The sequence below is a fragment of the Felis catus genome, chromosome C2, assembly GCF_018350175.1.
Source record: "Felis catus isolate Fca126 chromosome C2, F.catus_Fca126_mat1.0, whole genome shotgun sequence".
Taxonomy (NCBI): Eukaryota; Metazoa; Chordata; class Mammalia; order Carnivora; family Felidae; genus Felis; species Felis catus.
The window spans coordinates 81,124,324-81,148,371 of NC_058376.1; the positions used below are offsets into that span (position 1 = coordinate 81,124,324).

Below are 24,048 nucleotides of genomic sequence, written 5' to 3' on the forward strand. Positions count from 1 at the left end.
AGTGAGCGAGGAGAGAGGACTAGTTCTGTGGGGAAGGAAGATAGGTCAGGTTCCAGCATGTGAGTTTGCAGTGATGGTGAGACATTTGGTTGAAGGTACCCATTGGACAGTAGGAAATGTAGAACTAGGGCTCAAGAGGGAAACTGGGGCTGGAAATGTGGATTTGGAAGGTGCTGGTGGAAATGATGGTTAACTTCATGAGTGTTATTTGATTGATGTATAGGACCAGAGGACCACAACTTCTAAAATTATATTCAGTTGTATCCATCACAAAATATAATCTTGTGCTTGTAGGGCGCCTGGCTGGCTCAGTCAGTGAAGTGTGAGACTCTTGATCTCAGGGTTGTGATTTCAAGCCCCACATTAGGCATAGAGCCTACTTAAAAAGTAAATTAAAAAATATATACCATCTTGTGTTTATAGCCGCAATACCATATCATCGTTCAATGATCTGAAGTTGCAGTGCCATTGCCACATCTCTGATCCCAGCCTCAAACTCTTGTCGCCATTAACACTACTCAAGGCTACTCGAGTCAAAGACACTTAACTGCTTCACCCCTCAGAAAACTCAGCCAGTGGACAAAGACCTACCTCCCAACTACCTCTCCTCCATGCTGGAAGTGCTTCCCATCCACCTTTCCTGGAAACCATCTTAGCGTCAACTCTCCTCTCATTCATCCTGCTGGCTGAAAAAGAGCTAATTTCTTTTTCTTTTACCTTTTAAGTATAAGATCATCCCCACCCCGGGTACCCACCCCCTGCTGGTCTTGGTGAACCCCAAGAGTGGAGGGAGACAAGGAGAAAGGTATGTTCTCTTCTTTTTCAAAATGGAGAGGCTGAGACCACCTCACTCAGGGTTTTTCTTCCCCTCAACAGGGTGGACTGCAGAGACCGCCAGATCTGGGTTTCAGTCCCAGCCCTACCATTTACCACTTTATGACCTGGTTCAACTGACTGCTTAACATCCCTGTGCCTTGGTTCCCTCCTCTGTAACTGGAGATAATAATTTCTCCTGTCACAGCTGCGTTGTGAGGATTAAAGTAGACATATGCTTGGCCGAGGGCCCATCACAGCCATTACCATGGGTCCCAGGGTCGGACCAAGTTCTGAGACGCCTGTTTCCTTCTCAGCCTCCCAGGTCCTTTCTTGATTTAAGAGGTGTGGCGGGACTCCCTTGACTGGGACCTCCTGGCCTGTCCATCTCCTGAGAAAACAGGGCACCACCTCATCAGTGAAGAAAATGCCCAGTCTCCCGGAAGCACTAAGGGAGTGAGAGGAGAGAGGGAAAAGGGGCGAGGCAGCTCTGCCGCCCTGTCCTGTTCAGCTCAATATGATGGACAGACAATGCAGTGATCTGGAATCCAAGTTTACAAAAACAATAAGTAGGGTTGAAGCAAGAACTGCAAGAACCTCTACCTAGTCCAAGGAGCAAGGCACCTGCTGAGCTGACCTGATTCGCTGCAGCCTTGACACCCAGCCCAGAGGTGGTCACTGCCCCTGCCCCCAGCCTTTCCCTGCCCAGCCCCACCTCCTGCATGTCCTCCTGATCCAAAGATTTGGGGGAGCTTTCCATAGAGAGCTCCTTGATACCCCTGTGTAGTCCACAAAGAGCAGAATCACACTACCTAGAACATCCAGAATGTTTGGGAGAAGGATAAAGCTTTAAGAAGAATAGAGGTTTTATTCTCGGCAAGAGGTCCGGGGTTGAATGCTACGATCTTGCGTGGCAGAGAGGCCTTGAGCCAAGGCGTGAGAATGTGGATGATGCTGGCTAGACCTGGGACTTCAGGGTCTGCAGGGCCTGTATGCAGTCTTCTCCCCTCTTGGGTTTAAGTGGACCCAGATTCCCACCACGGGTGGGCTCCAGAGGTGTTTGCCCTACTGTGACTTCTCACAATGACATTCTTCTTCTCTGTTTCTCTTTCTCTCCCTCTTTCTTTTTTTTTCCCATAGAATCCTTCGGAAATTCCACTATCTGCTCAACCCCAAACAAGTTTTCAACCTGGACAATGGGGGGCCCACTCCAGGGTATGGAGAAGCAATCTTCTTATCTCTCCTCCTCCACCCTTCATTTCTGAAGAAGATACCTATCTTTGGTCACCCTTCGTGTCTCTTTCATCTGTGGACTTATCCTTCCTGCCATTTTACCCTTTTCATCTTCTTTTCCTCCCATCTACTCTTACTTGCTCCTGAAGATACTCAGGAACACCCCTTATGGCTAAGTCTGGGAAGTCGCCTCCTTTTACTCCACCCCGGGAAAAGTTGTTGTTGCTGCAAAAGAGAAAAAAGCACATATGCCATTCATTTGACTGACAGAAAGAGCGGGCTGGTGAATTATGTTAACTTATCTGCAAGGCTGTGTTAGCTGGTGTCTTCATACTGAGTCATCAGGGAGGGGGAAAGAGTTTTCCTGTCACTGTCAGCAGCTCAGAAATCCATACTGCTGACTCAGAGTTCTGCTGCAAGTTCTGTTGGGGGAGCATTTTAGGATCAGGGCAATTAGTTATTCAGTGAAATCACTTTTTTCCAGGATTATCCAGTTTAGAGGTTGTTAAGCTGCCCCTGGCCCTTCTCCCGCAATGTGTCTCTTGGCTGTTTCACTGCCCAGCAGAGCGGGAGAGTGATAAGAGGAGGCAGGCAGCCTGAGTGCAGCTCTGGTGGGAGGAGCTGGGCCTAGTGTCAGCACGGATGTGATGGCTGCGGTCCCTGTAATCAGAGGCCCCTCCGGCCTGGGGCTGGAAGGCACCCAGACGGGGCTTCTTCCCAGACAGAGCTGGTGCGCTAGAGACATCTGCTGGCCAGCCCGAGCCTGTCTCCATGCCAGGTGCTCAGATCTGTACAGGCCGGGCTGGGCTTCCCAGAAGACAGCTGCTTTGCCCAGCCTCCTAACCTGCGTTTCCACTCACAGTTCGGCAAGACCCTCAGTGGGTGGGGGCGGGGAGGGACTATAAAAAGGGACTGTGTCCCTGTCTTCAGTTGTTTGCCACAAAGCTGTTATTTATATGGCTGTGATGGGGCAATACCCAGTTAAAAGAGGGAAAGTAACATGAATGTGAGTGCAGCACATCAGCCATGACTTACCTGCAAAACAGGGCCCACCTATGCTGCTCTGGGTGTCATCATAGTCACTGTGATTGCAGTTACTGACCTGGGACTGAAGGGCAGCCTGCAAGTACCTTTACCAGCCCCCTCTCTTTTAGGGCATTGTGATGCTTGAATGCAGTACTCTAGCTTCACCTCATCCACCCTAAATTGCTTTTGCCCCTCAAGACAAACCCGGTGGCTACTTCCAGGGCTGCTGTGCCCTGAGTGTCTTTGCTGGGTCAGTCTGTCACCAGGCAGGCTGTTTAACTGCAAGGAGCCTCCGTCCAGAATTCGCTTCCTAAAGGAGAGCAGAGTTCTGCAAGGGATGGGGAGGGGAGGAAATGTTGATTCGCCCACAGACGCATCAGTGACTCAGAAAGCCAGGGGTCTTTTCAGACCGCCAGGCCGAGAAAAAGGGGAACCTCTGAGCTTCAGTTCCCGAGTCCCACCCCGGTGTGTTCACAGGTGGCACTTGTTCTAAAGCAAAGGTTTTGTGCCAGAAACCCATCTGGCAGTTTGATGAAGCCAATGGACCTCTTCTCCGAATACTTGTTAGGGTATAAAATGAAACATAGAGGATTGCCAGGGAAACTAATGATACTGAAAAGACAGTCATCAAAATTATTAAAAACACAAGTATGTGACATGGGAACATATGTGATTTACTAACACATTTTTGGCAAGATCCAGAGACCGGTCTAATAACTATTATTAATTAAAAGCAGAGATGAGCATAAGTGATAGTAGGGGGCAGCTGCCACAACTGTGATAAAACATTAAAATACCTGTGGTTTTGACTTTCTAACAAAGTCGCAGGTAGTGTTAATACCTCTGTGATTTGTTGCCCACTTTCATAATTGAAGGAGAGGCTAAATCTCAGGGCTTAGGAAAGGTAAGAGTGTAACATTTTCTCCTCCATGTGCGTGACACTCTGGTTTCTATCTACAGACCTCTTAGAGGTTTCTGGGCCCCAGGTAAAGAGCCCTGCTCTAGGGGCGCCCAGGTGGCTCAGTCGGTTAAGCGTCCAACTTTGGCTCAGGTCATGATCTCATGGTTTGTGAGTGCAAGCCCCATATCGGGCTCTGCTGACAGCACAGGGCCCGCTTTGGATCCTCTGGTTCCTTCTCTCTCTGCCCCTCCCTTGCACTTTCCCTCTCTCTCAAAAATAAATTAACATAAAAAAAGAGCCCTACTCTAAAAGGTGAAGGCCTCGGAGGGATGGTGCTCACTCCCCTTGGGTCTGGGCCCTCAGGACAGTGGGCTGAATATCCACTAGTTCAGGGCACCTGAATTAGAGGACAGCTTGTGAGGACAGAACAGGCAGGAAAGCCAGAGAGGAGTCCAGACGTTGGGGGTCGGTTGTATTGGTGCCCAAATAAGCAAACTATGGCTGCCTCTGCACAAATAGTAACGAATTTCTAGAAAACCAATTTGTTTGTGTTGAATGTTGAGTCACATTCTCCTTATACAAGGACGGCTCCCCAGGATTCTTCTCTATACTCTAGTGGTACTGCTTCCCTTGTTAAGTTCTGATTTTAGAATGCTAAGTGACCCTTTCAACCCCAAAAGGAATCAGGGCCGTAACATACTCCCAGGGAACAGGGGAGACCCTGACTCAAGCAGTGTCAAATGTCCACCACAACCTAGTAAATAAGACCGCTTTGGCCTTTTACTTCCCAGGTTGAACTTTTTCCGTGATACTCCAGACTTCCGTGTTTTAGCCTGCGGAGGAGATGGGACAGTTGGCTGGATTCTGGATTGCATTGGTAAGAAGGGGCTGGGAGGGGATTTAGAGTTTATTTATTGTAGGCATGTTTAAAGTCAGAGGAAGGTAATACACAGGAAAGAGAAATGGAGCCATGTCTGTTTCATCCTTGTTTCCACTCTTGGGCCATTGCTTGACTACAGTGCTTGGCCATTGTATCTACCTTGGGTGAAAAAAAGAAATGGAAGGACAGGTACAGATTAGCTGTTTAGTTTCAGGTCTTGCCTCATAAACATGGCTGGGGTTTGGACGGTGGTAGGACAGGCCAAACTGGGGAGCTGGTAGGGGGAGTGGGAGGGCAGGACTAGGTCTCCAAGCAGACCCAGGTTAGTGGATAAAGGCCAGAGAATTAAGCATAGGTGCGTAGCCTGGCCAAATCACCTTGAGGTGAGCACGTGCAGCCTGAGTCCAGAAAGCATGTCTAGAAAGTGCAGATCGGTACAAGCAAAGAAAGGTCATGCTGGGCTGTGTCCAATATGCTTAGATTAGAAGGGCAGTGGGGAGGGCCCAGGCTGGGAATCAGGAGGCCTGGGTTTCAGTCCAGCTCTGCCTGGATCTGTGGGTCCGTGGACATCTCATCTTCTGCGGATGATGGGGGCTAACTCTGGAATTGTCTGTCACTCCTTCCACAAATACTGCCTATGCACCTCCATGTACCATGCTCTGTCCAGGCCCTGGAGATGCAACAGTGAACAAACAGATGGAAATCCCACCCTTGCGGAGCTTCCTTTCTAGACGGAAGAGACAGGCAATAAGCAAACAAACAAACAAAAACCAAAACACAAGAGAAACATACAGCATGCGGAAGGTGGTAAAAACACAGCAGGGATGGGGCAAGGAGCCCAGCAGGGGTAAGGTTGGGGGTGGTCTACGATCTAAGACTGAGTGTTTGGGGAAGACATCACATAGCAGATGATGTTTGCATGGAAACCTGGAGGAGAGGTGAGCCATGTGGATACTTGAGGAAATAGCAGTCTGTGCAGGAGGAACAGCAAATACAAAGGCCCTGAGGTAGGAGCAAAGCCAGGCTGCTGAAGGCAGCAGGACTGCAGAGCGTGCTTGGAACGGAGCGTGTGAGGGAAGAATGGCAGAGGATGAAGCTGGGATAGCACAGGGCCAGGTCACTAGGACGTGTAGGGCAGTAAACAGAATATGGCTTTCATACCAGAAATGTCCCAAGATGCTGGGCGGTTTCGAGCAAAAGTACACAGCGGGTCGTGAGAAAAGGGCAGAAGCAGGGAGACCTGCAGGAGGCACCTGAAGCAACCCAAGTGAGAAGTGACCAAGGCTTGGACAACAGGAGACACAGAGGAAGTGGTGAGAAGTGGTCGGCTGGCTTCTGGATAGCATTGGAAGATGGAGCCATCAGGATGAGAGGAAGAGAGGAGTCAGGGATGGGCATGGGTAGACCCTGACTGGGGCAGGGAAGGCTGTGCCTCTGGGGGTCGTAAGCAGACCACCAGGAAGGGTGGGACCACACCTGGCTCCCCACAGGCACTTCAGTTACCATGGACACAACCCTGCCAAACAGGCACCCACGCTCTCCTGTCACCTCCGGCTCTGGAGTTGTTTGTGGGAGTGGGGAGGCATCCTCCCTTCCTCTGGGAGCCGAGGAAGGAAAAGCTGATCAGCAAAGGGTGGATGGCCACAGTCCTGGGAGCCGCTCACACGGTTCCCTCTCCATCACGAAGGAGAATGCAGGCTTTGGTGACTTTATAAAATTCATCTCACTTCACCGTCTCTTCACCATCTCATCACCGTCTCTTGTAGCTATTCCTATGAGATGGCTATTCCAGAGAACACGGGGGAAAGTCTGTGCCCAAAACTGGAAGAAGAAAGGTCATGTAACAGGCTGGCAACCTGAAGAGAAGAAACAGTCATGGAAGGAATAACTGCATGATGCTCATTCATTCATTCATTCATTCAGGAATGTTAAATTACTTATTTAGTGCCTTCTGCCACCCTGTGTTGGTCCTCCCATTGATCTGTTTATACTCACTCTAGAGCCAGAGTGGTCTTTCCTGAATGTCCGTGGGTTCATGATGTGTGTAAAGCACATCAGTGTCTTCCCAGTACTCTTCGGATAAGGACAAAAACCTTTCAAATGGTCTATAAGGTCCTCGTGCTGCAGCAGCTGCTTACTTCCAGCCTTACTTCCTACCGCCATTCTTCTCTCTCTGGACTCCAGCCACTCAGTCCCTCTCTCGGACCCTTGAATATACCAGTCTCCCTTCTACCACAGGGCCTTTGCACAAGTGGTTCCTCCTGTCTGGTATGCTCCCTGGCCATTCCTTGGTCAACTTCTACTTCAGATCTCAGCCAAAGTGTAGCTTCCTCAGAGGATCCAACCTCAGTCACCTTATTATATGATCACACTTTTTCCCTTTCCAGTATGAATGTGAAATTATGTCTCATTTATATGAAGACCTCATTAATATCTGTCTCTCCCTCTCAACTGTAAGCATCATGAGAGCCTGTGTCTTGGCACTTTGACCCACTATTAGAGTCATAGCACCCAACACAGCACCAGTACATAGTAGGCCTTCTGTAATGTATGCAGAGATACTGTGGTGGATGAGATATAGTTCCCCCAGGGAGGATACAGCACATTGAGGCAACAAGTGAGTAGTCAATTACAAGAGTCAATTGGGAGATTGTTCCTGGTGCTGAAGAAACACTCTGGAGAGGCACCTAGCCCAGACTAGGGCAAGCAGGGAGGGTCCCCCAGAGGCAGCACCTAAGCAACAGAGAGCTTATGACTTAAGGCACTGAAGATACTTAAGCATGGTTGACATGTCAAGCAGGAGGAGGCTAGAGTGGAAGGCAGACCCCAGTACCATGTTGGAGATGATGGGAGCAGCCACGACAGAGGGAAAGCAGAGAGCAGGGGACTGCAGTGCTCAGGCTCCAGCTCAGGGACAGCCTGCCTTGAAGGTGTGGAGAGCCACTGGCGGAACTGAGGCTGGGAAGGCAGAGAGGAGGCAGTTGCTTCAAGACCAGGAGGAAGGAATCACGTCAGGGAGCTCAGGCATCGCCATAGGAATAGCTAGAAGAGACGGTGGACAGATCTATTAAGGAAAGAGCATGTGGAAACTGAGCAGGGTGAGGAAGAGGGAAAAACCTAGGATGACATCTGGGTTTCTAGCCTCAATGCATGAAGATGGGGACCACAGAAGGAGCAGACATAAGGAAACAAGGGCCTTCCAAGTAAAAGGCACAGCTTGTACAAAGGCAGGGAGGCATAAATGCAGACCGTGTGTTCTGGGAACCATGACAGAGTCCATCGCTTTGCTCTGTCCCCCAACTTACATCTCCTGGTGATGATCTCAGCCCCAGGTCTTGCCTGAGCTCCGCCATTTCCAGCATAAGTCAGAGAACCCCGGGGACCTATGAACTCCCCTTTTGCTGGGGCAGCTCTAGCATTAGCCTCACTTGCTGATTCCTGCATCACCCCTCCCCCCACCCACACTCCTCAATCAGCGTTACTCACATCCCCAGGGCCCAAAGCGTGCCGCAGTTTATATCAGTGGCGCCCCCTGGAGCCCAGTGGGTGCCCGTGCCTGCTCCAGCTTTCTCAGGGTGGCCAACGTGTTGCTGTAGACCCGCAGCCAGATTAGACCACACGTGTTCTGCTGTGTTTTCTCTGATGTTTCAGTCTGATACTCCCTCACAACCAGCATGGGAGATAAGGTTAGGAATTGTGTATTTGCAAGTCTGGGGTAGGGGTGGGCGGAAGTGACAAACTGGTACCTGGGTGCCAAATGACACCTTGAGGTTTTGTTTGTCAGACGCAATATTATTTTTAAACTTTGAACCTGCGTGATTTTACCTGAGGCAGCTTCAGTTTCCAAAAGGCCCCACTATTCCCTGATTTCTCAGACTCAGCTGTTCTACTGCCCATGCACCTGCCTAGCCCCTGAAGCAAGGAGGGGACTGGGCTTGGGAGCACAGAGATCTGGATTTGGATCCTGACTCTGGACTTACTTTCCCCCTCTGAACCTCAGCTTCTTCATCTATGAGGAGAATAATAATACCTTGCAGAGTTGGTCTGAGGGATAAATGGAAAAAGCGTTCGTTATGATTACGGAACTACTGTTTTCAAGGTGTATGCTGTCACCCCAAAGGACAGAATTTGGATGAAATGAGGATAAGCAGGTGCAAGTTACACGGAGACCGTCAGCTCAATATGAAAGAATCCTTAGTAGTGGTTCACACGCTGCAGATGGAAGAGACAGCTTTAGGAGGTAGTGTGTTCTCTCTCCATCATGGAGCTATTCAAGCAAAGAATGCTATGGAAGGGTTGAAGCATAAGATCAAGGATAGATAACCCAAAGTTTCTGTAATCCAGTGGCATATGATTTTCTCTTCCTCTGCATGGGCTGCAGATAAGGCCAACTTCGCAAAGCATCCACCGGTGGCTGTCCTGCCTCTTGGAACAGGAAATGACCTGGCCCGCTGTCTCCGCTGGGGAGGAGGTGAGTGTGCATGCAGGTGGCACTACCCTGGGGACAAGCACTCCAATTTCAAGGGATGCTCTGCAGAGCTAGGCTCAACTTCCCTTTTAATAATTACATTCCACAGAGTCATATCTACTCCATGACCATTCCCTTGCCTTCCACATCCTGCCGAGATCTGCATTTACCCCTCAATATGTCTACTATCTCCCTGAAACTATCAGCGAAGAGCTTGCCTACCCTGGCAGGACATAGTTGGCCTTAGGGTAGTCTCATCTATCTCCCCCCACAGTACTCGCTTGAGTAGGGGCACACTTAGGCATTTTCTGAATAAAATTCCCTCCTCTGCAAATTATTGCTATTCTTCTGAACTAGGATTCAGAATGCAAACTGAAAAGCTACATTGCCAGCTACCAGGGGCATCCAGATCATCGTAGGCTCCACATCCATTGGCGGTCCTTTTGAAATCCCCCTGTGAGGGATCTCAAACTAGTGACCAGCTTATGGGACAAGAGGCAAGAGCTACAGAGAACTCTGTAAACTGCAACAGAACCCATGGATCTGGGAATGCTCCAGAGAACAGAGGAGGCCAGGGCAGCACATGGAAGGGACCGAGCAGTCTGGCAGGCAGAACTGGGGTGGGATTCCAGATGGCTGATGCGTTCAGAGAGAATTCAAGGCCAGGCCAGGCAGCGGTCAGTGTTCGGAGCTGGGTATATGCCTGGTGGCAGGGGTAGATCAAGCAGGAGCCAGCCCAAAAGGAATTCAGCAGGAACGGATGTCTTCAGCCACACACTGAGGTGAGGGAAGAGCCCTCTGTTCCAGGGGAGGAAGCAGAATATAGCCCCATGCTCTGTGCATCTAGGCAGCATAGCTCAGCACAAATTTCATGCAGTAAGCGCAGCCCTGTGCTCCCAGAGAGCCCCCAGGCCCTTAACTACATGGTGACTACCATTGCTATCTTGTGAGGCATCCCTAGGGAGCTGACCAAACTAGCAACGTGGAAATACTCTTCAAGGTTGCCCTGAAGGTAAGCAGGAACACAGAAGTGTTATCTGAAAGGAAAGACTGACTCTCCCACTAACCTCTCATGACTTGCAATTCTCTTTCTATACGACTTTTCTATTGCATAAAAATTATCATAAATATAGAGGCTTAAAACAGCCATTTGTCAGCTCATGGTCCTGTCAGTCAGAAGGCCTGTGACAGTGTGACTGGGTTCTCTGCTCAGGGCCTCCCAGCCTGAAATGAGGGTGTTGGACAGGCTGTGCTCTTCTCTGGAATTTCTGGACAGAGAGTTTGCTAAGCTCATTCAGGTTGTTGGCAGAATTGAGTCTTTTGGTTGTAGGACTGAAGTCCCTATTTCCTTGCTGGTTGTTAGCTGGGACCACTATCACATCCCTGAGGCTTCCTTTTTCCTTGACAGATGAATTGCTCCATTTTCTTTTTTTTTTTAATTTTTTTTTCAACATTTATTTATTTTTGGGACAGAGAGAGACAGAGCATGAACAGGGGAGGGGCAGAGAGAGAGGGAGACACAGAATCGGAAACAGGCTCCAGGCTCTGAGCCGTCAGCCCAGAGCCCGACGTGGGGCTCGAACTCACGGACCGCGAGATCGTGACCTGGCTGAAGTCGGACGCCTAACCGACTGCGCCACCCAGGCACCCCGAATTGCTCCATTTTCAAAGCCAGCATCAGAGAATTCTCCCTTGAGAATCCCTCTCAAGCTTTGAATCTATTTCTTAAGGAACACCCCGGTCCTTTCTAAGGACTCACCTGATTAGGTCAGGTCCACTCAGGTAATCTCCCTTGCTTAAAGTCAACTGTGCCATATAAGATGCCTAGTCATGGCAGTGACTGTCCTATCTTATTTACAAGTCCTGGGAGTTTTGCAGGGTATATACCTAGGGGCTGGGGTAGGCAGGGATAGTGGGGTCCATCTTAAAACTCTATCATACTGTCCATCTGCAACATGACAAAGTCCTGGAATGAACCCTTTGTTGTCCTGTGTTCTCCCACCCAGCCCAATAATTCTTTAGGGTTTCTTTTAACTACATAAGCCTGCCCAACTTTGGCCAGCTCCCACCACTACCCTGACTACTTTGGCTTCCAAATCTCCCATTTTCTTTCTATGCCCTATTGTTCTGTCCTTTTCCATGGCTCAGGGAACACAACTCTCTCTGGCCCCCAGACACACTGGTTGCAGGCGGAGGGTCTCTTGATCACAGATGCCCACAGGGTTCCCTGCCCTGACAGCTGCCTGTACATCAACAACAACTTAGCCTTTTTGCTCTGGAGACAAATGTAATGCCATGCTCCACAGGTTATGAAGGGGGCAGCTTGACAAAAATCCTGAAGGACATCGAGCAGAGCCCCTTGGTGATGCTAGACCGCTGGCATCTGGAAGTCAGCCCCAGAGAAGAGGTGGAGAATGGGGACCAGGTCCCGTACAACATCATGAACAACTATTTCTCCATTGGTGTGGTGAGTTGGTCAAGGATTGCCTTTCTGCATGGAAGATAAATGTTTGGGTGGCAAAAAGGTTCTGGTCTTCTGTTGTCCCCCTCTGAGTCCCTGCTCTTTACCTCTGTCAGCTGCCCCCAGTCTTAACTTGGGTCCAAGCATCCTTGCATCTGGCCTAGGCATAGACACCTTGAAGGTCCCAAACCCTAGGTCATGGAGAAAATTCTTTCCCCTATAATTTTAACTAACAAAAGAAAATAAGAAATTTTTTGAAAAACAAACTTACCCTTAGGATGATTTGAAACAGTTTTAAAAAAGCAACACCAGGAAATAACCAAGGGGCAAGGTCAGGAGAAGACTCTCATGCAAGCTTCCAGAATTTAGAATTCTGATCCTCCAAGGAGAACCATGTGGTCCCAAGCTGGCTTGACTGGCTTAGCTGTCAGAATTCCTTCTCTTCTGTTCTCTCGCCTGGGCTCAACTGAATTCCTACACTCCAGGTGCTCATGAACCTCTGGGGGTGTCTCCTCCCAGCTGACCTCTCAGCTGAGCTCCATTCTCCTCCTTGGTGCTTCCACAGCCTTTTGCATTCACCCCATCAGTGCAGTCTCTGCACTAAGTTGAAGGGATTGGTTTACTGTGCCCTAACACACACCCCCAACACATACACACACAACCAACACACAGACACCCCCCCACACACCCAATACACACACATACACACACTGCCCTAACACCCCCAACACACAGACGCCCCCCACAAACACACACCCACACACACACACTGCCCTAACACACACTCCCAACACAAACACACCCCAACATAATATACCTAACACACCCCCCTAACACACACCCCAACCCCCCCCACACACCCAACACACATATACGCAATATACCCCACTAACACACACGCCCAACACATACACCTAGTATACTCCCAACACACATCCCCAACACACACACACACACACACACACACACACACACACACACACAACACACACAACACACACACACCCAACATACTCCCTAAGACACACCTGCAAGGTACATACACACACACACCATACATACACACACATAGCACACATACACCCAACACACACCCCTAACACAACCCCAACACACATACACACCCCCCAACACACCCAACACAAATACTCCCAGCATACACCCCTAACACACACTCCCAATACACTTACACCAAACACACTCCTCTAACACATACCCCCAAAACACACACACAACACACATATACCTAACACCCCCCCACACACACACACATCCAACACACATTACACGCAAAACATGCCCCTAACACACACACCCAATACACATATACACAACACACATACACCCAACACACACCCCTAACACCCCTGACACACATACACCCAACACACCCCTCTAACACAACCCCCAGCACACACACACACACACACACACAGAGCACAAGAATAGTGCCACACTCCTCTTTCTTCCTCCAGCCCCCAGCACATCTAGCACAACTCAGTTAGTTTGTTTTACTGAACTCAGCTTCTGGGCATAAGAGGACTGGTGTGGACAGTTTCCCAAACTGTTGAGAATGGGATCGGGGAGAAAAGAGAACCAACTATTCCATAGATAGAGCTAGGGTTTCGGAGGGGGATGCAACAAAGACACTAGCATTTATTGAGCACCTATTATGTGCTCTCCTCTACGCTAGACCTTATATATTGCAATCTCATCACAGTCTTGTGGGTATCATTGTCCCCATAGTCCCCATTTTACAGATGGGGCCTCAGGACACTTGACTAGTGAGGGCTGGGAATGACACAGGCACCCCGTGCCTTACAGTCTTTCCTCTGTTTCCCCACCTTTGCAGTTACGCTGCCCACTTTCATATGCAAATGAGTCCCTCCAAACCAACCACCTAGGCCCAGATTGTGTGATACCTTCGCTTGTCAGCCATCCTCACCTGTGCTTCCTTTGAAATTGTTGGTGGCTTTAAAAGAAAAAGGAAGTAGAAGGGGAAAATAATAGGTAGCTTGGGGGAAGGGCAGGTTTAAGGAAAGGATTTATTTTTTATTTTTTATTTTTTTTAATGCTTTTTTTTAAAAATGTTTATTTATTTTTGAGACAGAGAGAGACAGAGCATGAACGGGGGAGGAGCAGAGAGAGAGAGGGAGACACAGAATCCGAAGCAGGCTCCAGGCTCTGAGCTGTCAGCACAGAGCTCGACGCGGGGCTCGAACTCACGGACCATGAGATCGTGACCTGAGCCGAAGTCGGATGCTTAACCGACTGAGCCACCCAGGAGCCCCAGGATTTTGTTTTTTAATAAGAAGACTAAGAGAAGGGCACCTGGGTGGCTCAGTAGGTTGAGCGTCTGACTTCGGCTCAGGTCACGATCTCACGGTTTATGGGTTCAAGCCCCACGTCTGTGCTGACAGCTCAGAGCCTGGAGCCTCCTTCGGATTCTGTCTCCCTCACTCTCTGCCCCTCCCCTGCTCTCACTTTGTCTCACTCTATCTCTCAAAAATAAATAAATGTAAAAAAATTAAAAAAAAAAAGACTAAGAGAGGAGCCACGGAAGAGGGAAGGATGTTTTAAAATATGTTGTATTTACTGGATTTCAAATTTACCATATTTATAGATTTTTTTTTATTCTCACAACTACACTGAAGGGCAGTATTCTCTCCATTTTGTGGGTGAGGAAACGGAGAGTCAAATGGAGGGGTTTGCTTTCATTTTCTGACTCCTAAGTCAGCACTGGTTTTCTGTGACTACAACAGAAGACAGAGGTATCGCTGTACCCACGGTCAGGGTCTGAGAGGATGGATGATTGGACTGGCAGCATATTAAGGGGGCTCTGTGCCCCAATCGGGTTTATCTCCGCAGTTCTCCTGTCATCAGGTGGGGGAGACACCTTTCCCTAGGCCTCTTCCAGCTGTCCCCTCAGTGACCTAGGCGGACCCCTCGCTCCTTTTCTCGGCTTAAAGGCCTCTCTCCTTTGGGGACCACCAGCTCAGGCGCCACTTCCCCCAGTGGGAACACGCAGCCTTCAGCTGTTGCCAGTGGGACCTGCCTGACAGATCTGGCTTCCCATCATTACAGTTTCACCAACACTTGTGTCTTTTTCCTGTAGTGACCAGGGTACAGCTTGCTAACAGGTATTGAGTGCCTACTGCATGGCAGGTACAGCTCCCTGTTGGTAGGTGTAGGCATTATCCTTTGGAACTTTGTCAGGAGGAACTGTAGCTTCGAACAATAAGGAGACAGGTAGCAGCTGGTGAGTGGAGCTGGAACCGTGAGTGAGTGTCGAGCACCAGAGCTCACTGAGCTGTGGACCACGAGCCAGGGGGCCTCTGCACAGCCCCCTCTGTCCTCAAATGCTTCCCCTCACAGCAACACCGTGGGGGGAGTCTCCACATCCAATGTGTGAGGGCTCACCAGTGCCCTTTGTCAGAAATGTAAATTCCGCCCCCATGACAGATCCTAGTTTGTATTCTGATTTGGTTGGTTTGAGCCAGGTCTTCGAGTTGGCCTTTTTTTTTTTTTTTAATTTTTTTTTTCAACGTTTATTTATTTTTGGGACAGAGAGAGACAGAGCATGAACGGGGGAGGGCCAGAGAGAGAGGGAGACACAGAATCGGAAACAGGCTCCAGGCTCCGAGCCATCAGCCCAGAGCCCGACGAGGGGCTCGAACTCCCGGACCGCGAGATCGTGACCTGGCTGAAGTCGGACGCTTAACCGACTGCGCCACCCAGGCGCCCCATCGAGTTGGCCTTTTTAACAGGCCTCTGAGAGAATTCTGATGTGGATGGTCCCGACAAAGTCTTCAGTGAGTGGAGACACCCCATCAGAACAGAGAAGAATGGCCAAAGGAAGTGGACCTACACAGGAGCAGAAACCGGAACTGAGCTAGATGAAGGGGAAAAATGATAGAAAGGAGGGGACCCAGCCTCTACAAGCAGCCAGACAAACGGGAGAGCTGAGTAGCAGGGCTGGGTGCCCTGCCTAGAAACTTCTAGATGGCAGCTTACAGCCATGGCCGCCTTCCGAGTCTTTAGCCCCACATCTTCTCTTTCTTTTTTTTTTTTTTTTTTTTTTTTTAATTTTTTTTCAACGTTTATTTATTTCTGGGACAGAGAGAGACAGAGCATGAACGGGGGAGGGGCAGAGAGAGAGGGAGACACAGAATCGGAAACAGGCTCCAGGCTCTGAGCCATCAGCCCAGAGCCTGACGCGGGGCTCGAACTCACGGACCGCGAGATCGTGACCTGGCTGAAGTCGGACGCTTAACCGACTGCGCCACCCAGGCGCCCCACATCTTCTCTTTCTTAACACACTCAACTCTGGCTGCCAAAACATGATTCCTGATACCTCTTGGTCTGTCTACACGGTGCCATATGCAAGAAATTTCACTCAGTATTTCCTGACCAGATGGATAAACACACCAAAAAGGAATAAACAGCCTCACATTAACTAGATAACCTAGCCGTAATCCCAAGAGCCATGATGATGATGGTTTTAATTCATTCTTACAAATAAGTAGGAAGGAAGGAAGTGGAGGGACAGGAGGAAGGAAAAGAAGACCATCTCATTGTCCCCCAAGGAAATGCATACAAACAGATTCTCCATCACACTCAGTGGGCAGGGTATTTATTTGCCTGGGGCTGACTTATAATAATCCAATCCGTTCATCTTTCAAGTTATAAAGAACTTCACAGTATCTTTCTCATGATTGTTTTCATACACCTTTAGCCTGTGCGTATTTAACATTCTATTGCGAAGCAGTGAGGAACCAGGACTGTTTTTTTATCTCCTTGGTATACCCTTAGGCTTCTCTCAATAAAATGTTTGCTGGGTTTGTATGCTCGCTCTTTAAAAGTTGGAAAGGGAAATTCTTGAGAAAACAAGTAGCCAACACGCAACCCTAACAGAATCTGGAGCTGACATTTGCAGAAGCTCTTCCTCCCTGTTTGACTTCCCAAACTTTGTAAGAGGAGAAGTAGGTATGTAAACCAACCCACAATTTACTTCCTTGTGATAATTAGAGTCAGATTCCTTTGGCAAAGAGAGCCTTGCAAAGTCTTTGCCTCTTTTGAAGGACCTGGAATATCTTAACTGATAACAGATGTCTGTTGCCTTCTGTGTATGAAGGCACTGACAATGACTGCTGCTGTGGTGGCCCCAGGTGGTAAAGATTTTGCCCTGACAAGTTCACCTGGTCCCCTTGGTGCCAACAGAATCCATGTAATACATGGAGGGATAAACAGGACACACACTCTCCTGGCCCATCTAGAGAGTGACTGTGACCTCAGTGCCACCACATTTCTATTACCTACTTACATGCCGGCCCACTCCCAGTGAAGAACTGGGATAGTTGGCCCTCTCAGTCCCCCTAACTGATAACATCCATTGGCAAGAGATTTTAAACATAGTCATTCAGGCTGCTACTTCCTCTGGCTTCTCTGGCCTCCTCGTCCCTGGTCTTTATTTTTGGATTTGCAGAAATGTCAGGATGGCCAGGTATCAGTGACAGGAAGTTGGGGACTGTGAAATAATGCCTGGGGTATGTGTAACTCCAAATACCTCAAAGGCTCTGCTTTCACTGGGCCTTAACAGGAGGAGTGAACAGCTAATCCCTTGATTCAATGAAATCTATTTCTGATGCTAGGGGAACCCAGGGGCCAAGGAGAGGCCACAGGCATCACGCTAACCCACACACCATCTTCCCCCTTCCAGATTGTATTTCTCAGGCTTCACCAGCTAAGTCTCCACCACGATGAGCCTCCTCCCCATTGGGGAATTTACCAAAAAGTTATCATTTTCCCTGCAACTTTTTGGGTTTCCTCAGTGTCATGTTCTTGTCTGTCACCTGTGAGAGCCATGCAGGTACTAAGACAATGGGACTCACTGAGAGATGTCTTGGACAAGGGGCCTGCACTCTTTTTCATCCTCCAACCTGCCGTAAGTTTTCAGAACAAGCCAGGTTCCAAATGATGTGGTTTATTATCTTCTTTGTCTTTTTATCAACGTAAGCTGCCAAAGTGATTTAGACCTGCATTTGTCCGGTATGGTAGCCGTCAGCCACATGAGGCAATGGTGTGCTTGCAATGGTCCTAGTCTAAATTGAGAGATGCTATAAGTACAAAACATACACCAAATTTCAAAAATGTAGTAGGAAAGAATTTTAAATATCTCCATTTTTTAAGGTTTTATTTATTTATTTTGAGAGACAGAGTACAGGCAGGGGAAGGGCAGAGAGAGAGGAAGAATCCCAAGCAGGATCTGCGCTGTCGGCACAGAGCCTGATGTGGGGCTCGAACTCACGCACTGTGAGATCCTGATCTGAGCTGAAATCAAGAGTCAGACACTTAACCGCCTGAGCCACCCGAGTGTCCCAATATCTCAATAATTTTTATATTAACTACATGTTGCAGTGATAATATTTGTTAATGAAATATATCATTAAAATTAATTTCACCCTTTTCTTTTCACTTTTTTAATGTGGCTACTGGGAAATTTTCTATTTATTTCTTTTGGACAGCACTGGCCCAGACATCCAAATGTCTCAGAGTCCAAATGACTGCTGCTTATATTTGGAAGGGGCACAAAAATCTTTTGGATTTTTAGTTTTAGCTCAGGAAAGCACCACCCATCTTCTTTTCTGTACCCAAAACCTCATAGAAAGGCCCCCAGAGCGTGTGGCCTTCAGAAATGCCATCATTGCAATGCTGGTCCCCTTGTCCCTTCAGAACAGAAGTCTCATTTTGCTGTCATTATTACCAAGAAAGGGTTTGACTTATTGTAGCACTGGCTTCCAAAATTTAAAAGAAATCACGATTGAATGTAAATACACCCAGCTCAGTGCCCGGCACAGAACTCAGCAGAAGGCGCAGGTAAATCTCCAGGTAGAGACACATGGTCAGAGTCAGAGTCTTTATTAGCATGGCCTTTTCAAGACTGAACAGCAAAGGAACTGCTCAGCTCTCCCCTGCTCCTCTGTGTATTTGTCAAGCGATTATATTGGAACCACATGCTTAACTAATAATATGGTAAAGGCTGGTCTCTGTGAAAAGCAGCTTTGCAAAACATAGTTAAAAAAAAAAAACAACAACTCTGAATAATCAGAACTATGCAGAGAGTAGGAAGCCTGTGCACAGATTCTGGAGAATAAGAAAATCGGGAGCCAGTCACAACAGTCCTGGCGGGGGGTGGGGGGGGGGGTGCGGGGGTCGTGAAGTACAAATCATGCCAGGCAACATGTGATGGCTTTTTTCTTTCGTTTTCCTTCTTTCTTTTCTTCTTTCCTGACAGAAGAAAATTAGTGCTTCAAAGGAACACAAGTAGATGAAATGTTTTCTTGAATCCCAGAGAAGCATTTGACAGATGTCACATGAATCTTATTCAGGGTGTTCACAAACTTGCTCAGAGCGCGGGAGGGAGAGCCAAGGCCTTGCTGCCTGGGGGAGCAGCACAGGCCGCCCCCACCCCCCACCCCGGGGATAGACGCTTCAGGGCCTTTGTGCATCACCCACCTTGTGTCCACAGTGGGTGCCTAACCAGGACCTGCAACCCTCCATGGGACTTAAAGGAAAAACGAAACCATAACTAGAGCTTGAATGTTAAATTCCCAGAACATTATTTCAGCAGGCAGTGTTTGCCAAACACAAACCAAGCCCGTATCTTCAACTTGCCTCTGTAGTGGGCTCCTAGCTGGCTGGGCTCCTCTGCTAAGTATTACAGCAGTTTGCCCCCTAACTTGCTTCTGGACTTTCTGTCTTCACCATTAGCCTGTAGTTTCTTCACCACACACAGCGCATGCTCCCAAAAAGCTTCTTCACTGAACTCTACCTCCCGATGTGAAAAGAATAATGACAACAGTCAGAAATTATCTTTTGTGAGTCTGCATCAAGAAACGGAATTAATACGCATCCACTGAAATGGAATTTCAGTTCTGTTTTAGCCACGCGGTCCAGTAAATGAGTTTCTGTAGCGTTTTTCCTGCACGTGTCTGAGTCAGCTCCCTTGTTTCTGTGTCACTCCCCACCCCAGCCCAATTCGCCTGTTTATTTCTAAAGCCCACCGCCCGCACCCAGCGTGTTCACACGAGGACTGAGTGGCGAAGGGGCGAAACACATTCTCCTGCGGGAAGATGAGACTCTTAATGAGGGTGAAAGGCCACGTGTGAAGTGGAAAGATGAGCTCAATTTTAGGTCTGAAGCTCAGGGTTGGTTCTAGGGATCAGAGATGCTAGAAACAAGCATGAGAACTCGAGATGGCCCATGAATGTAGGCCGCGGATGGACTCGGGGTTGAGAAGTTCTGGTCAGGGGATGGAGAGCCTGGAAGCATGGCATCATGGGAGTCTTCCTAACTGAGCTCTGAGGTGCAGGTGGCCAGTAGCACAGCAAAGGCGTGTGCAGATAGGAGGACAGCAAAGTGTCCATCGAGTGTGGTAGTGAGACTCCTCTTGACCTTGGGGAAAGTCCTTTCTGTGGAGATCAAGAAACAGAAGCCAGAAGTTTAAACATATTTTTATTATCCACGAAGCCTGTTATTCAATGCCACTAATTATTTCTACTGATATGGATGATTAGAGTTAATATATAACAGCACCTACCAACGTCAGTTTTCTGGTTTTGACAATGTACTGTAGTTACATAAGATGTTATTGGGGGAAGCTGGGTGAAAGGGATACAGGAACTCTCTGTACTATTTTTGCAACTTCTTGTGAGTCTTAAAATATTCCAAAATAAAAAGTATTTTTTTAAAAGAGTTAATATGGCAAGGCATTTCCAGAAATTCACACTCAGCTCCACACGCGGGCTTCTGCACTGCAGCTGCCCCCACACCCAGACACCCTCTCTCTCCTCAAAGGGCAGCGGCTGTCCCCTTCATTCACCCTGAACTGTGGCAGAGAGGGGAAGCTGCAAGGAGTCGGCTGACATAGGCTCTATAAGCATTGGTGGCCTTAGCCCCTAACCTTGGACCTGGCGTTCACCCTTTGTGGGAGCCTCGTGTTCTGCTCTCTGACATGGACTCTCAGGTCTGGGGGATTTCAGTGAGAGCCTGTGTGCTTCCTTTCCTTTCCGCATTGCAGGGTCATGACCACTAACCAGGTGTCTGCTTTCCTCTCTTTCCCTTTCAGGATGCTTCCATTGCACACAGATTCCACGTGATGAGAGAGAAGCACCCTGAAAAATTCAACAGCAGGTAAGAGTGCCCTAAGGCTGCATCCCCGGCTGCACTGCCCGCTGGCCCCTCCCGCCCCTGGAGGCGCTGGCCAGACAGAGGCCTCCACCTGCTCTCACCCAAACGTTCTTGGCCCGGCCGCCCAAGGACTTCGCTTTCCTGCCACGTTGCCGTCGCCGGAAGGAGGGTTTCCATTTCCAAGCAGAAAACACTGTCAGAAACCTGCCCTCCCCTCCCAGAGGATGCTGTGCAGAGGGAGGGATTGCGGGGCTGGCAAGGAGGGCGTGGCGTGCCCGCCTTGAGGGGTGGGGATCTGCTCTTGGCTAACTGGAACCCTCTTCGGGGGCTTGGCCGCTTTCTCTAGACGGAAAGCTCCTGCAGCCCCAGCCCCCTGGAATTTCTCTGGGGAGGGGCAAGCAGAAGGGCAGGGGCCTCAGCTTCTCTCGGTCTCAAAGGGAGGGAGCCCGGAGGGCGGGGAGGGCGGTGCCTCTGCGTCCCCTGACAGCAGGGGGCAGCAGAGGGAGGCCCCTGCTGGCGCTGTGAGACCTGGAGCCCAGCACATTCCAGCCTAAGCCTGTGCACCCTGTGTGTAGCCTGGATGTTAGGTCCAAAAGTACAAGAAGAGAGAAAAACAGATCTTTTGCAAACAAAACTAAGCCCTTCTTGCTGGCAGGAGCGAATTTGCAAGAAGTGAGTTTGACTGGCATATAGCTACCCCTGGGTTTGTTGCAATACCTTTCTCCATTCTTCCTTTATTTCTTCTCTTTGGTTCTCCATCTTTTTTCCTCTTTGTTGTGCCATTTCAAGATGACCATTGGATCCCATCCCACCCTCAAGCAGGTGGGTAGGAAGAATGCAGACTGAGCCTGAAGGGAGTGACTTAGTTAGCAGATAGGATCCTCTTCACAGCAGAGGCCCAGCCTTGTCTGAAGACATCTATTTAAAGCCACACTCCCAAAGAGCGCCACCATTTTCATCCCTACTCCTTTCCCCTGACCTCAATGCCTGGGAGGTTAACTGGGAAAAAGAAAGTCTTTAATGTAACATACTTCAGCTTCAGGAAAAGTGATCTGTGGGATCCAATAGCTGAACTCATCGTCTCCTTAGGGTGGGCATCCTGTCCCAGGAATATTCCATCTGGCTGTCTCACACAGCTTGTGCCCAACTCACAAATCACTATTAACAGGTGATTGTTAAGAGTGGGTCCAGCCCCACTCTTATTGCAAACACAGACTCACAGATCAACTGACCTTCTGTGTCACTCTCACATCCACACTAAATCTTCTTTCTCTTCTGTCCACTGTAGACTTTTTGGGTCCTCTTTTCACAGGGGTATCCTTATGCATAGTCATACACATGTACTTGTTAAGATGCCATATGCTTGTGAAATCCATAAGGGCTCTGTTCGTGCATCCATTCAACACTAGCTTTTGAAAATATACTCTATGCCAGGCACTGTTCTGTAGGTGTTTTGGAGCGCCATGTGTAGGGACAGACCATCCAGTGCTTCAGACATGCATAGTGACTTGTGTTAAGTGATATGAATCGAGGTAACCTATGGGAAGGAACACAAAGCAAGGGCACGGAATTTGGTGTGGTGGGGCTTCCAACCATACAGATGCCAAGACCAGAAAACAAGGATGTATTTGCCAGGTGGACAAAAAAGAGAAGGGCTGCCCAGGCCAAAAGAACCAAATGTACAAAAAGATAACAAGGAGTAAGAGAAGGCAGAATGCTTGGGGTAGAGCAAGCTGTGCTGGTCTCTTGGCAGGGAAGAAGCAAAGCCCCTATAGTTTGTAGAGAGTGAGGAAGCAGAGGGAGGGAGAAGTTTCTCCATATTCCAGAAATCAATAGGTCAATGTATGACATAAATAGAGTCATCTTCAATTATTCACATGATTAACACAATTAGGAAGATACTTCTATCAGGGGAGAAAAAACAGTTGTAATTGCACGTTTCCTGGTGATCTGGTGACTGTTTTTCCTTCCCACTCCCCCAGTTCCATTAATAAGACTACTCTGTAGTGAGGTGCACACCCTTGCCCTGGTCGAGGTCAAGGTGGTGTGGTGGCCTGGGATGCCAGGCACCCAGATTTGTGTGTAAATCTATGTATCTGCAAGTAAGCGGAAACATAGTGGCACAGAGGTGGGCCCTGTTTCACAGGTCCTAGAACCCTTCCCAGTAAGAACTTTGAGTCCATGCTGCTTCTCCTGTGCCTGCTTGCTCATGTTGAAAATACTCAGGAGTGCCCAGTTTGTCCACTGAGAGGCAGGCGAGCAGCCATTTTCCCCAGGCTTCCTTATTTAGCTTTGGAGATGGTTTTAAATAGGCAGGTGGTTGTTGCCATGGTTACCCCATTACACCAGCGGCTAAACTTAGGAAGGGCCACAAGGGATAGGAAGAAAGCTTGATACCCGGGATTTGGAAATGTAAACGATATTATCAAACAAGGCTTCATTTTACTCGGCTGAACTTAGGTTTTCCAGAGAGTAGTCACTGCTTGGCTGGATGCCCTTACCATTAAGGTGCAGGACTGGGCCCTCAGGGATAACCCTGAGGTTCAATCTAGGGTGTTGTAACTTGTTTTGTTTTGCTTTGTTTTGTTTTGAACTTGGCAGTGTGTTTTGAACAGGGCTAGCATTTATCAGGAAGGTCGAATTTTTCACATTGCTCATTCAGTTTTCTTCTCACAAGAATTTTTAACCTGAGGTACAAAGGCTGCAGGAGCTCTGAAAACACTTTGAAATTGTATGTAAGACATTGAGTACAATTTTCAGGAGAGAAAGTCCGTAACAATGAGAAGGCTCTCACAGGGACCCATAGCCTTCAAATGGCTAAAAGTCACCATTCTGAGGCTTCTTTGAATCTTAAAGGGGGGGTGAGTTTTGGTTGCGGTTTTAGGAAATTCTTCCTCCAGTGGCTTCTCCCCACAGGTTGTTGCCAGAGAAGGTAGCTGGTTGTACAAAATGGAGTTATGTCCCTCTTGGAAATAGCTTTGTTAACGGAGCAAGAACCAGACCCAAGGATGCAGGAACGTGAGCCATGTGTGATGGGCAAGGAAAAGAAAAGCCTTTAACGGCAGAGATGGGGCTGT

General features: G+C 48.7%; 1 protein-coding gene across 13 annotated transcripts in view; it reads left to right on the top strand.

The window, feature by feature from the left end:
* Positions 1 to 24,048, top strand: part of DGKG (diacylglycerol kinase gamma) — a 217,099-nt gene that overhangs the window by 98,484 nt on the left and 94,567 nt on the right. For 12 of the 13 annotated variants that reach the window (XM_023260324.2, XR_002745328.2, XR_006585184.1 and 9 more), the window contains 6 exons: positions 726 to 805; positions 1,954 to 2,028; positions 4,765 to 4,850; positions 9,235 to 9,324; positions 11,628 to 11,788; positions 20,910 to 20,974. In XM_023260324.2, coding sequence (XP_023116092.1) covers positions 726 to 805; positions 1,954 to 2,028; positions 4,765 to 4,850; positions 9,235 to 9,324; positions 11,628 to 11,788; positions 20,910 to 20,974 — 557 coding nt within the window. The remainder of the gene's footprint in view (positions 1 to 725; positions 806 to 1,953; positions 2,029 to 4,764; positions 4,851 to 9,234; positions 9,325 to 11,627; positions 11,789 to 20,909; positions 20,975 to 24,048) is intronic. The other variant, XR_006585185.1, reaches the window with a different exon arrangement.